Source organism: Bradysia coprophila, assembly GCF_014529535.1.
Source record: "Bradysia coprophila strain Holo2 chromosome IV unlocalized genomic scaffold, BU_Bcop_v1 contig_144, whole genome shotgun sequence".
Classification (NCBI taxonomy): domain Eukaryota; kingdom Metazoa; phylum Arthropoda; class Insecta; order Diptera; family Sciaridae; genus Bradysia; species Bradysia coprophila.
This window is the reverse complement of record NW_023503373.1, coordinates 116585-130218: the sequence shown is the minus strand read 5'-3', so window position 1 is coordinate 130218 and position 13634 is coordinate 116585. Positions and strand designations below refer to the sequence as shown.

The following is a 13634-nucleotide window of genomic DNA, read 5'->3' as shown; positions in this document are numbered from 1 at the left end:
AGAAATGATGATTTTTCTTAAACGTGAAAATGATTCGAATACGATCCTGCGCATTTTAACTGTCACACTGGTGTGGAGAAATGAAATTTGGAAACAAATCAATAAAAGCTTTTCGATTATTTTGCTTTCATTCTACTCAATAGAGCTTTTTCGTAAAAATAGTCCAGTGTTTTAGGATGTCGATATTTTGTTGCTTTTTAAAGTGGAAATAGATCAATACAGGGCAGAGACGTTCTCGGTAAGGATGGTGTAATAAATGATCGATTGGTTTGTCTGGTTGAACGTTATTTTTATTTCATTTTACCAATATTTTGATGAAATTGGTACCAATTTCGGCTTTATAATGATAAAGTGATTTATTATATTGGTTAAAAGAAAGCAGTCGGATCGGGAAACTATTCCTCGAGTATAATTTTCCAATAGCAAACAGAGATAAGTTTCCTTATATACGATACAAAATGAAACGACGTAGGTACTTTGTAACGGTAAACCAGTCTTGATTGAGGAAGTCAAACGACAAAAATTGTTCTTTTTGTAATTAAAAATGTGCATTCCTTAGGAGCCATCGGAGCTTAGTGCAATTTTTCAAAGACTTTAATTTCGACATTTCCGATTTGTCTCCGATTACGGAGGATATTTTAGTTTGTACAATTCAGATTATAAAAAGCCACATATATGTTACCTAGCCATTGACGAAAACGTTGGTTGGTATCGCATTTGATGTAAATATTTTGTAATGTAATTATTGATAGATACATGCTGTGTAGCCCAGCAACCTTCTCTAAGAAGGCAGCACACTTCGTTTGTATTTTCTTAAATAGTCAAATAAAGATCTTTCTTCTAATGTTTAGAATTATGAAGAATTTGTAGGTCTGTGGTATAATACCACAGGAAGTGGGTAAAAAACGTTACATAATTGGAATTTTAACTCTCTCGTAAAGCACTCTGCCTATTGTGAATAGCTATATCTTCGTTTTTAATATAATTCGAAAACAGACACTACAATCAAAGACACAGGTTAGAAGATAATGCAACAGCAAGTAGGCAAGAATTAAAAAATAATTGGTTTCCTAAACTCTCTTGTCACTGCGTTGTTTTGCAGATGATCTGATTCCGACGGTCCATGTATGAATTGCATTCTTTTTAGATTAGAAGAAAGTTTTTGAAAATCTGTTCAGAAGTACTATAGTGATGGGCTCATTTTACTCACCTTTAATAGTCATAATCCGAAGTGAACCCGGTTGCAGATTGAAAATAAAACCAATATATTTTTGAAAACAAATACACAGCTTTTCTCATTTTATTTCAATTAATTATCATTATCGTTCATGATAATACAATATTCTTTTTATAATTTTTATATTTACACCTTAAACGTCTACAAGGCACATATTTTTAAGTACATGAAATAATAACACCATTATGAATTCTACGATGCATAATTGAAATATTTTTTTTACTTTTTAGTTTATTTTTTTAATGTAGATGTAGGTGTAGCATTTTTAAATGTTTGAATAATTTTCACGTCTATTTTATTTCATTACAAAAATCTCCTTTACTGTGATATTGAAATAACAAAAGAATGTTCTTAAAATTTACCGATCTACTACTTTTTATAGCCTTTTCAATTGTTTTTACATGCGAACGTCCAACACAGTCTCTAGCGAGAGATGCCTTATAGAACGTCTCATTCCATAAGAACTAACATTCACTACGAAAACCGTAGTTTCACCGATAATTTTATTAGTATTTTTTTTTGTTTTTCCTTCGCTCAATCTTATTTTAAATTGGTGAAACTGCACATTCTATTGGTTTGATGATGATTGAAGTAAGGGGTCAATGAGTTCGAATATCGATGCAAAAACATTGTCTTATTTTTACTAATTTTATTCTCGTTTTTTTTTGAACCTGTAACATCGTCTCTCGTCGTCACTTCCCCCTCAGCCTGAAATGTTTTATTCAGATATGACAGTAGCACGATATATTCTTTTGAAACCGTCTTGAGCCTCGTTTTCAGGTCTAGTTCATATTTTTGAGCATTGGGCACGCTAGGGTCCAGCCAATAATAATTGTATTTTTCAGTGTAAAAGCCGATTATGCTCAAGAAGATTTCAAAAGTTGTCTTCCTGCCACACCTGGTCTTACTTAGGTTTTTTTTTTAAAACTAAATTCTATGTCTTATACGTTTAGCAAAATTTTCCCTAATTTATTTTTTGAATACTTTAAATTGTGTGAATACATTTTAGAATTTCCTCTTCTCTCATCTATTCACCGCCTGTCTCACGTCTTACATCAATAAGTTATACATATAACAACAACGACTGGATTTTTCTTTATAATATTTTTTTGTTTAAATTGTTTATATTAGTGATTGATATAATAAGTTCGCTTTTTAAACGATTTCTTTTGTTTATTTTAATAATTTTTTATTTTCCTTAAACGATTGCAATTTCATTGAGATCGTTTGAATTTTCTTCAAATATGTTCTGGGTTCATAGATATGCACGTCAGTTTGTAAGGTAAAAAATAAATCAATAAAATTGTTTAAAACAACTGGCCAGTTACACGTAAGTTGGTTAGATTGATAAAACTGTGCAATTCTCTAATTTCTTTTCAAGAATTTACCGAACAAATGAGAAAAAAATCTCAGTTTTTTGTTGGTCTAGTGAAGAAATGCTTGTAAATGCATTTGAGTCTCGTGATATGAATGGGTTTCTTTGTTTCTTTTTGTTCTTTGTTTCAGGATAATTTAATTACACAAAGATTTTGATTTAATAAATTTATTTAATGACTTTGGTGACAATTCCAAGTCCGAATATACGATGAATTTAACAAACAATAATGCTAAGTCGATCAGCGGATAAGAGAGTCAGTATGGTAGCAGCGTTTGCAATGGAATAGATTTCCACTATAATGTTCTGCTCTGCTGTTTAGCCCTAGATCAAATTTCATCCTTTTACAAACGACTAATCTGCTACTTCTTTTGTCTAAGGCATTGCCTAGCGTCTAATACAAAATCTGTATCTTCATTTTTTCAAACAATCTTGTTGATTCGTTTCACTATAAGCGAATGTTAGCCCGAGCTCATCATTTACTTTTTTCGCTTGTCGTTAACAGATGACTAGCCGTTTGTTTAGGGTAAGATTATTTTGTTTGCTTGGTTCACTCAGAGCCGGAAGATCGACAAACTAATTTCTTCCGTATACTCAACATTAATTAATGCCAAAAACTTACACACTGTTTGGAAGGGTAATAGTCTTCACATAGGGAAATCATCTGGAATTCGAGTGATCTCAATAAAAAAAAGTGGAAAGAGACATGTGATGCATCAGGAATATTGGTCAAATTGTATATAAGTCAAAGACTGACATCTTTCCACTCCACTTTTGAAGCAATTTTTTTAATGCGCCTATTGTCGCTATTCTACAGTTGCGACGTAACACACATAGCGTTTAAATGCATTACTTTTTGTGTTACTGGAATGTTCGAGTGATATATAGTAGTAGGTAAAACTGTGTTAACCTATCAATATTTGTCTTATCAAATATTTACAATTAATTTACAATTGAGCGTTGATTGTATATATTTTACTTAAACTTTAAACAGAATGAATGTTATAGTATATGGGTTTGTTGATGAGATGTTGAATATTTTGTTTTATTTAAATTGCAATTCCTATAATTTAATACTTTCAAATAGTTTCTATTGATCCAGGATTATCATGATAGTATTGTGTGCTCTGTAATTTACAGGAACATGGGTTCTCATACTGGTTATACGGTATTCGGTACGAGGAACTATATAACTTCACTGCGATAATTCTAAGACAATGAAAATGTATTTTGGTTAGAAAACGAAATAGATTAAATTCGACATTTCATTAGACAATTGCAATGAAGTAGTAGAATTGAACGATTCAATAAAATATGCAAAGTGCATCAATGGGCAATTTCCTCTGGCACCAAAGAAGCTAAAGACAGCACTGACCATGTGTGTACGGTATGCACGGTGAAAGAATTATCAGAATTCATTTCACAACAAAAAGTAATTTTAAATTGAAAAGTGTAAAAATATATATTTTTAAAAAATTCGAGCTTTAAAGGGCAGAGTAGGAATCTCTACGGATCATTCAGAATAACCAGTATGGCCCTGCGCATCCATTTTCAATTGTATTACATTCTCAAAATTTGGTTGATTTTTCAAATAGTTTTGTTGATTCACTAAGCTAAAATACGACAAATTTTCAGTATAAAGGATTATATGAACCGACGGTAGTTCGTTCAATCGGCCACATCACTAGCACACGATCAATTATATACTGTGTGAAAGATAGAGCTTTCGTCATTGTAAATGGTCTCGGTACATTTCAAACGGTCTTATTACCATAGCATAACATTGCCTCTATTACGGCAAGTGCGTTATGGTAACATCGTTATAGGATGTGGAATGAATTGAACTGAAATCGTGTAAAATGATGAAAGTAATATCGGCGTCACTGCGTATTGAATTTGTATAAAAAAAAATTATTTACAAACAATATCCAAGGATCGATCGAATTAAATATTATGATTAAATAGTCTTATTATCTGAATATCGTTTACAATTATATCCTTTGCCTACATTTCATTACATCCCACTCTACATTCTTCAGTATAAATTAGAAAATAAAATAAAAACAAAAATTTCCACCGCTCTAGAATTCCATCCCGGTTTCCAATTACAATTTGCTAGCATCATAATTTTGTAGTTTCCATTTCTGTGGCTCTTTATGTTTGTTACATTCTTCCATGATAATTTTCTTCTTATTCTCTGTCATCGATAAACATTTATCGGACGATCCATGGCGCAATTGATTGGTGTCAGTGTTGTACACCCAATACTAAAAAAAGGAAATCGACATGTGTTTAGCTTTGATTCCCTGGCATCACAATATTAATAATCAAAAAATTACCTGGTTTCCCTTGGAGCCGTGACAAGGGTATAGAACCACATCACCACCGGAATAGTCCAAGCAGGCTTCATCTCTCCGAATTTCGCCAGTTTTACTTAACATCCAATACTATTTAGAGTGAATAGAAAGAAATTCATGAGATAATGTAACATTTGAGTTGACCGTACATTGTACTGCACATACACACACGTAGCACCTTATTTATTATCCCTGAACCAAGCCCTCAAAACCGTTTTGCAGAAAATAGTTAGGATTTTCGGTTCAAGCTAATAAGTTATAAGGATTAGACGGAAGAGAATATAATTTATTAAAGAAGGGGAGTCCATTTCGAGGAAAGAAATTTAAAAATAAATTGTGAGGTATCTTAAGCAGCTAGAAATGTGAACTGGAGCAGAAAATACGTAACTTATTTCTCGGATTAAACTCGTTAACAAATACTGAATCTGCGAGAAAATGTCGTAGCTGAAGTGAACAAGCAAGAAAAAATTGGAAACATTTCGTCTGCAATTTTGTCACACATAACCTCACAGCCACCGACATCACTATTTATTACTTTGAAGAAATAAACACGGAAAATATATTATCCAGCACACATTAATTACACTTTAAGTTGAAAGTAATTTAAAAGTTAGCAAACAAAAGTTTATTGTCCCTTTTTGTGACGATTAGAAGATAAATAAATGGAATGAAAATGTTGCAGATATAACCCGTTCCGCAGCTGAGAATTTTCCCAGAAGATTTAACCATTTTTTTTCATTTTTTCTTTAAATTTTATTTTTGAATTTTACTTCTTTGTTTTGCCCGGCGTTTTGGGTATAACAAGAAGTTTTCGTTTAGTGTGGTTCAAATTAGTGTGCATGGTTAATTTTCACAGAAACCTTAATTGCTTTCTTTTCTTTCGTTTTGTTTCAGTACACCATGTTCATTATGCCGAAACTATTGTTGACTATATATTGACGAGAGAAAATGTTTTCCACAAAATGGTAAATTTGGAGTACTCTTCAAAATAGTTTTCGTGGCTGCAAGCAACATTGTTGTCTTTTTTGGTGTCAATCATGATTAGGAAAGTTAATACTTTTATGATAAAAATGAAAAGAATTTATTTTCCACACATTTTCCTTAGAAGAAGACTATCGACGTATAAATATTCACCAACAACTAATAAAATGCTTCAAATAACAAAACAGACACTACGCATTTACTATCATCGGCATCGTTCATATTTAAAAGTTTTTTTTTGCTTCTCTTGTGCTTCCAGAAATGCAAAATTCGATTATGGTAAACACAAAAAACTTCGGCAAAATATTCAACACAGCACACGATACACATTTTTTCCTCATTTTTTTTTTCCTACGAAATATCTATTGTAAATAGATTACCAACATTTTACCAGAGTGAAGACAGTTTCGTTCTATGCATCAGTTTATACATTATATTGGCCAGACAAAGAAATTCCATTTTTTTTAAATGATAAATAAAAACTGTCACTTGGGTAACTTCTTGGATGGAAAAAGATTTGTGGAGAAAATCGGGAAAATCAATACTGAAGGTATTAAGGATTAATTGGATAAAAGAGCAATGTAGATTTCAAATTCATGAATCGAGCTTTCTAGGATATTCTTAAGTTCTGGCACCCAAACAACAGTTCAATTAGTGAAAGTCAGTTGATATTTTCCACATAAATTTTTAGTACACAAAACAATCTCTTATAAGTTCTTGAAGACGCCCTGTGCTTGTGCACCACTAGAAAATTTCGATGTCTGAGTTTGAGCTAGTTTTTCTTATATATAGCATTGGGTATTGTTAAACTAGAGAAGTGCAAGATTTGGCACTAAACACTGCGATTCTTAAAACAGAAGAAGTGACAGATCTAGGCATTATATGATTCGGAATAGGGTTGACTGTCATGTAATTGTGTAATTGCAAGTTCAATTAGTAATTGTCTTAAATGTTTTAACCAAATTGTGTACCAAAATCTATAATGTAGGTAACCGTATGTATAGGAATGGTATGCCAGCCTAAGAGAATCTGAAATCTACGGTAAAAATATTTCTTTTTGTTTTTGGAATGGAGCAACGTAATGAAAATTCTTGAGAAATGTTTCGTAAGGAAAACAAAAGCCATTTTAATGAAATTCGCTGCTGAGAATGCAGGACCAAGAAAAATTATGTAATTAAAGTGAAAATTATTTTAGACACAGAATGATTCGTAATTTTCGCAGAACCATAAAATACTCCAGTTTTATTATTGTCGGCCGTATATAATTCATACAGAAATTTATGTCATGACTAAGCAAATAAAAATGTCACAATGAGAACAATAAGATATTACACTGGATGATGGAGGGTGTTTAAAATGCGCCATAATTTCCATTAAAACTGGGAAAAGTGCTATACAACCGGCATTATATTGGTATACGGTCTCATTGTTCGGCGAAATGGAAGGATTCTTTTCCGAACGCAACCTATTTGCGGGGCTAGAAGTGTTGTTAACATCCAAATATTTGATTTTATTTTATGAAAAACTACTTTGAGTTGCCCGCAGATATTCATGCAACCGAATAAATTCGGTTTGTGGAATGAAAAATCAAAGCTAATTTCTTAGCGCAGTGTAAAGGAAGCAAGCACACAACAAACACCACAAGGGAAGATGAATCAAAAGACACAGAGTATATGTGATATGTGTCTGGTTCAGTGGTTCGTGTGGTTGAAATGAAACATATTATACGGAGGAATATGTTCAGCTCGATGTATGTAATTCCATTAATGTTCGTCTAACTAAAATATATATCTGAATGTGTTAGTAACACGTAAGGATCTGAAGGATATGCTTAAATTTATATAATACATTTGTTTGACATGCTTAATGTATTGCGGTAAATCTATCTTACTGGCCTAACAGTCTTACAGTGTTATACATTCGAGGCAATTCATCTCATCTTCTTCAATTAAATTGTGGATTTAATTATTTGATGATTAATTTCAGCAACTAACCGAATCATCAAAAATAGTTAGACTTGTGTTCATCAAATTAAAAAAGAAACGGACGTCTTTCGCCGGTGTTTCTATGTAATTTTTACATTTTTCTACATGCTCTGCACGTCCTAAAACCTTTCACTCATACGTAAGGTAATTTGTGGAAAAAGTTTTTAACGATTCGGCAAAGTAAGTTCAGAAAAACATTCATATCCGCGAAAACTAAGTGAAAGTAACTGAAGTGATGAATGTCTAGCGCAAATATTTTAAGTAAAAAACTTTTCAAATCTAAAACGCATTCATTTTGCGGTCAAACTTTTCGAACTCCCATTCGAATTCAATTTCTCAGCTGACATAAATCGATTCACAATTTTAACATTTGAATCTTGGGATTACAATAAGACTCAACATTTAGGTTACACTTTTATGATTTTGCTTCTGCTGGTTGTTTCGTTGTTTTCATACACATCTCCATGTAGACGTATTAACAATGGAATGAGAGCGCCCTTCTTTATACATTAAAACAGAGAAAAACACCAGCTGAAGCCTAAACGAAAAAGTGTAACCTTAATATTGAATCAATGGATCTCATTATTCAAATATGTAGATGTACCGAACATATAGGGAATGTTATTAAGATAAAAATGTTGGTGTGCCCAAAATCTGTAATATTTAGAATAATCAGAATTCCATCCATTCCGTACAATAATTCTGAAGTGACCCATTCTGAGCCTATTTGTATTGCAACCTCAATTTTTCGCCCACCGAACTCCATAAAACGAAATAATAAATTTTGTTTGAACCGAGATTAAATTCTAATAAACAACATTTCGGAAGCGGATACGCTTTCCATTTCGATGATTATTGCATGGTTATGACATTTAACAAAAACGTGGAAAATATTAAATGGAAAAATCATAAAACGTTATGTCCGGTTGGCGAACATAAACATTTCTCTCATTTTTTTTTCAGATGGTTCACAAAATCAATAGAGTTGATAGACATGATCCCAATCGGTACACAATAAATAAACACTTCGATGTATGCGAGCTCGTCCATAGCTGCATTGAAAGCCATCCCTTGATCGGATTAATTTTACATATTTGAGTGAGCTTTAATGCAGTTAGAACATCAATTAATAATGAGGAAATATGGCGGGTAATTGTATTATTGCAATGCAACATTTACATATGTGCTTCTGTTGGAAGTACTGTGGTAACAATAACAACATTGTTTCCTTAATTAAAACAATGAAAACGCATTATTGAATAGGTAACAAAGCGTATACACCGAACATTGTTTACAAATGATTTGTTGTTGTATGCATCAAATAAAGGATTTCATTGGAAGTGGAAATGCAGAAACTTGCAATCATTATGAGAAACTATCTGTGTGCAAGGAAAATGAACAACCAACGGTCTACATCATAGCCTATATGCTAAAAACAGAAAACACAACAAAATTGTAGAACAAAGATTTTGAAAAAAGGACCTAGAACGAAAACTTTGCTTTCCCATGCTTCTATTAGATTAATTAAACAAAAAAGAAAAGAAAAAAACAAAAATTAAATTATGAATTTCAAACTAGAAAAAACTTTGTCTTCTGGACGAAATGATACGGCGACTGGAACACAAACCGTGGAACATTTTACATTTAATTTTCCGTTGTTTCGAGCTATAAAGACTATAAAGAAAAACGAAATACACAAAAGAAGAAGTAAAATGCGCGGGAAAGAGGGAAGGATATAATGAGTTGGTTTTCGCATGAAGGAAATTTCGATTGCAAATATAAAAGTTTTTCTTTCGTTTACACTTTTTCTTTTGGTCGAAATTTATGAATTTCTTTCTCACTTTAAAGTTTGGTGAGGATTTAATCAGCCGGTAATAATATTATAACATTTAAGACTACATGTTTAACTATTAAAACTTGCTCAAATTGATTTACTTTGCAGTTTTATTTTTCACACTACTTTGGTCTATAAAAGTTAGTTGAGACTCGGACGGAAAGTGTTACAAAATAAAAATTAAAAGAATCTTGTATTTCCCAACGGGAAAGTAAATCGAAAAAGAAAACGATAAGAAGTTCGAGAAGTTCACATAAATAATGACTTTCTATATCGAAATAGTTTTCCTTTCGTTTCATAAAATATTTCCTTCAATTTTCGCAGACCAGCACAGCCATCAAGGTATTAATTTATGAAACCTTTTCGTTTATTTTCTATCTTGCATCATCCTTGAAAACAAAAAATTGTTTTATGTTGTCAAAGTTTCGTATACTTATATTGCATTCGAAATCGACACATTCAAGAGACTCAGCATCCGTATCGGTTAATAGACCAAGTCAGCCTGAGTGCATATCAGTCAGTTACAAGGCGACAGTCATTGGTATAAGATCGTATCGTCTTATAAGATATATTGTTGTTCTGGTCAATATCATAGTCAGACAATACAACTTTTGACAAGTTGAAAATTCGTAAAATTCGGACACGACCGATCTTCCTGAGAAAATTTAGCTGATTACAGACGCAGGCTCATAGTCTTCTTTAAACATTTGAATTACAGAATGTATTACAGAATGTAAGTCATAGTATTGTAGATGAAAGAGTTTTGATATCGAAGAGAAGGTAATAGAAGGTAATTAGTTAAATATAAGGGATAATTGAGCAAAATAATTTTCACTGTGTGTGATGTTCATTGCATGTATGTACAGTACAATGTACGCTTAGAATCTATAAACAATTGCTTATATAATAATATATAAAAGCACTATATACTTAACCACAGCCTCCAAAGTTCATAATATAGCGTTTGTTAATTTCTTTTTTTTTTATATTATATATTACGATCCAACTGCCATTGAGGACATGCATAATTGAAGCCAATGTATTTTTTCAAAATATAACAGAGTATACACATCCATTTCGGATAATCCCTTTTAGCAAGAAGCCTCTTAAACATATACATTATTTAAGGAGAGTGAGAGTAGAAAAAGAGGATAAATTTTGAACCATTTGTACGGTAGACGAAAAGTCATAAGGAAACATAAAGCTTTTAGCATTTTTACTGTTTGTGTTTAAAATATACAGATCGAGTAGCAAAAAATAAGAGAAATAATGAACATTGAAGTGTCAGAAGTTGGTACCGTTTTTTTTCACATTTGAGGTATAAAAAACGACAAGTCGAAAAAGATATTCTTGAGTGAGATATTAAACGAACCAAAGAAAATATTGGTAAAGGAGATGAAAGGAAAACATCAAGTTGAAAATCGATGGCTTCTACAATAGGTCAGTGGTTAATAGAGAAAAAAAAAATCAAATAAATCCTCGCAAGTTAAACCAGTTCGACGTATTTGTATCTAGAGAAAATAAAATCTCGACCAATTTTGTGGTCTCGGTCGAAAACTTCATTTTCTATAAAGTCTATGCAACGTGCAACCCAACCATCTTCTTTGTTCGATTCATTAACATCATTCGATCGAAATATTTCGACAAAGTCAAATTGGTTGTGTTGCCGGCTTGTATCGATATCTGTCATGGGTTAATAATCTAAGCTGAACACTCTTCAAAATCCATAACCAAAAAGTTAGTAATAAAATAAAAAAAAATTAAAAAATCCAAACAAACACAGGAGAAAGCATTTTCTTCCATGGCGACAAAACAAACTCTAACGCAGGTTTAAAAGGAATTGTTTTAAAGGCAAAAGCTCGAGACAATTTGGAAGATGGATAGGCATCTTCAATACCTGATTTCCTCCTTGTCCATGACAAGGCCATAAGCCAATCGGCATATGCATGTCCCCAGGCTTAGCAGCTGAATCAACGCATTGATCGGACCATACATTCGCGATCTGTAATACAATTGAGGGAAACAAAAACAAAAAATTTAATTTTGAAAAATAAACAAAACATAAAACTCGAATCTTAAGCTAAGTTTGGGATGGTGGCTTGCTGTGGTTAAATATACGCATTTCCGTCGATTAAAAATGTTTCGAATTTAACCTGATTGCCTCCTTGATTGTGACAAGGGTAAAGTCCAACAGCTTTACGTAAATCCTTCTTTCTGGCTGGTGAATCTAGACACGTTCTTCCATCGTAGGCCATATTTCTTATCTGTATTTTTTCAATGTTATTATTTCATAAGATTATTGCTGTTGTTTATGAAAAAGACAAGTCCCGTCTTAATTTAACACCCCACTTGTTTTCAAACTTAATCGTATTCAATTACCAATTTAAGGTTTTTTTCAAACGTTATGTGAAGTAGAAATTTCTAACGAATTTCTAGATTGTCGAACTTATAATTTCAATGTGAAATAAAGTATTTAAGAAACACATTACATTCTTCCTAATCACAATGATAATAAAGACTGGCGTGTAAATCCAAGTCAAGTCCATCGTTACCGCGTCTATACAGCCAACTATGACAAACAATTAAACAAGTCACCAAGTTTAAATTGTTCTACGGAATATATCAAACCCAGAATATCCGTGAACCACTAACATCTTTAAATTCTTTATGGAGAATTTCGCAAACCAAAACTAATTACAAACTCTAAACTGAGCAAATTAATTTTCATTGAGTTAGCTCCGGATTGAAAACCCCCACTGTAACGTAACTATGTCGTCGAGTGTATAATCATAACAATGACGATTTCTTGCTAACATTCAACGGGTCTTGAGCGTAATTTTTTTTAATTAAAAACTCTTCAATTATGTTACTCAATCATAAGGAATGTTTCAGTTAGAACAGGATGAACGAATAATGTAATTACCTCGCCTGACGCCACTGCTTCTCCAGGGATAAAAAGTTCCGGATAGATATTGTCTAAGTACCACTTAAAAGTTTTGCATTCCAAGCGATTTCTGGTGATGATAAAAAGGTTTCGGTTAAAAAAAACGCACGCACAAAAACAAAACAATGCTCAGGATAACATGGCCAATTAGCTAAAATTGAAAAGGAAATTACTTACCTTAACTCTACACGACTAGATATATCACCAAAATCACCCTTTTCATTGCCAATTCTTTGGTAATAATACTTGGCATAATCGTCTAACCACACTTCAGCCAGACGTACACTATTCCTTTTCAGTACATTAACACCGGAACGCCACTAAAAAAAATCCAAATTAAATGACAAAATGAGCATTTAACTTATTTAAAGGCCACTTGTTGCAGCTGTCGTTCTATCTTATGAAAATGCTGCGGATGGTAGAAGCCTTTCCCCATAACAAAAGAGACACATCATAAATTAATTACCTTGTATGGTGACCTCTTTCGAAATATATGACCGACATGGGAGCACGGCACAATTTCCAACGTACCACCGCACATCCATGTTTTAAACGATAGTTCCAAATTCTCGCCACCCCATATATCAAAACCAGAATCGTATGTGCCAAGTCGTTCAAAGAATTTTCGATCGATAGAAAATAGACCACCTGCCATAGTGGGACTGTATACGGGCTCGGCAGAACTCTGGAATCGAAAAAGAAATATTTATTTTAACTTTGTTAAAAGCGGAAAGTCTATCGAGAAGAGTTTTGTTGAATTGCAGAATTAGAAATGATGAAGTGACACTGTGTCTATAAAAGTTTCGGTTGTAAGCCATACTGGATTGTATGGTAACACATGAGGATACTGTTTAATATATTATTCGATTGTGATGTAGTTGTTGATTATTAAAAAGAAAACATTCAAATTAATCCTCGTAC

The 13634-nt window shown here is 32.5% G+C and overlaps 1 protein-coding gene across 3 annotated transcripts in view; it reads right to left on the bottom strand.

The window, feature by feature from the left end:
- Positions 1-1881: 1881 nt before the first annotated feature.
- Positions 1882-13634, bottom strand: part of LOC119071121 (putative polypeptide N-acetylgalactosaminyltransferase 9) — a 128337-nt gene continuing 116584 nt past the window's right edge. For 2 of the 3 annotated variants that reach the window (XM_037175769.1, XM_037175770.1), the window contains exons 7-12: positions 13180-13398; positions 12891-13033; positions 12693-12783; positions 11923-12033; positions 4952-5059; positions 1882-4879 (exon numbers count right to left, since the gene is read on the bottom strand). In XM_037175769.1, the coding sequence (XP_037031664.1) occupies positions 4718-4879; positions 4952-5059; positions 11923-12033; positions 12693-12783; positions 12891-13033; positions 13180-13398 (834 nt within the window). In that variant the 3' untranslated portion in view covers positions 1882-4717. Of the gene's footprint in view, positions 4880-4951; positions 5060-11666; positions 11772-11922; positions 12034-12692; positions 12784-12890; positions 13034-13179; positions 13399-13634 lie in introns of all 3 variants that reach the window. The other variant, XM_037175771.1, reaches the window with a different exon arrangement.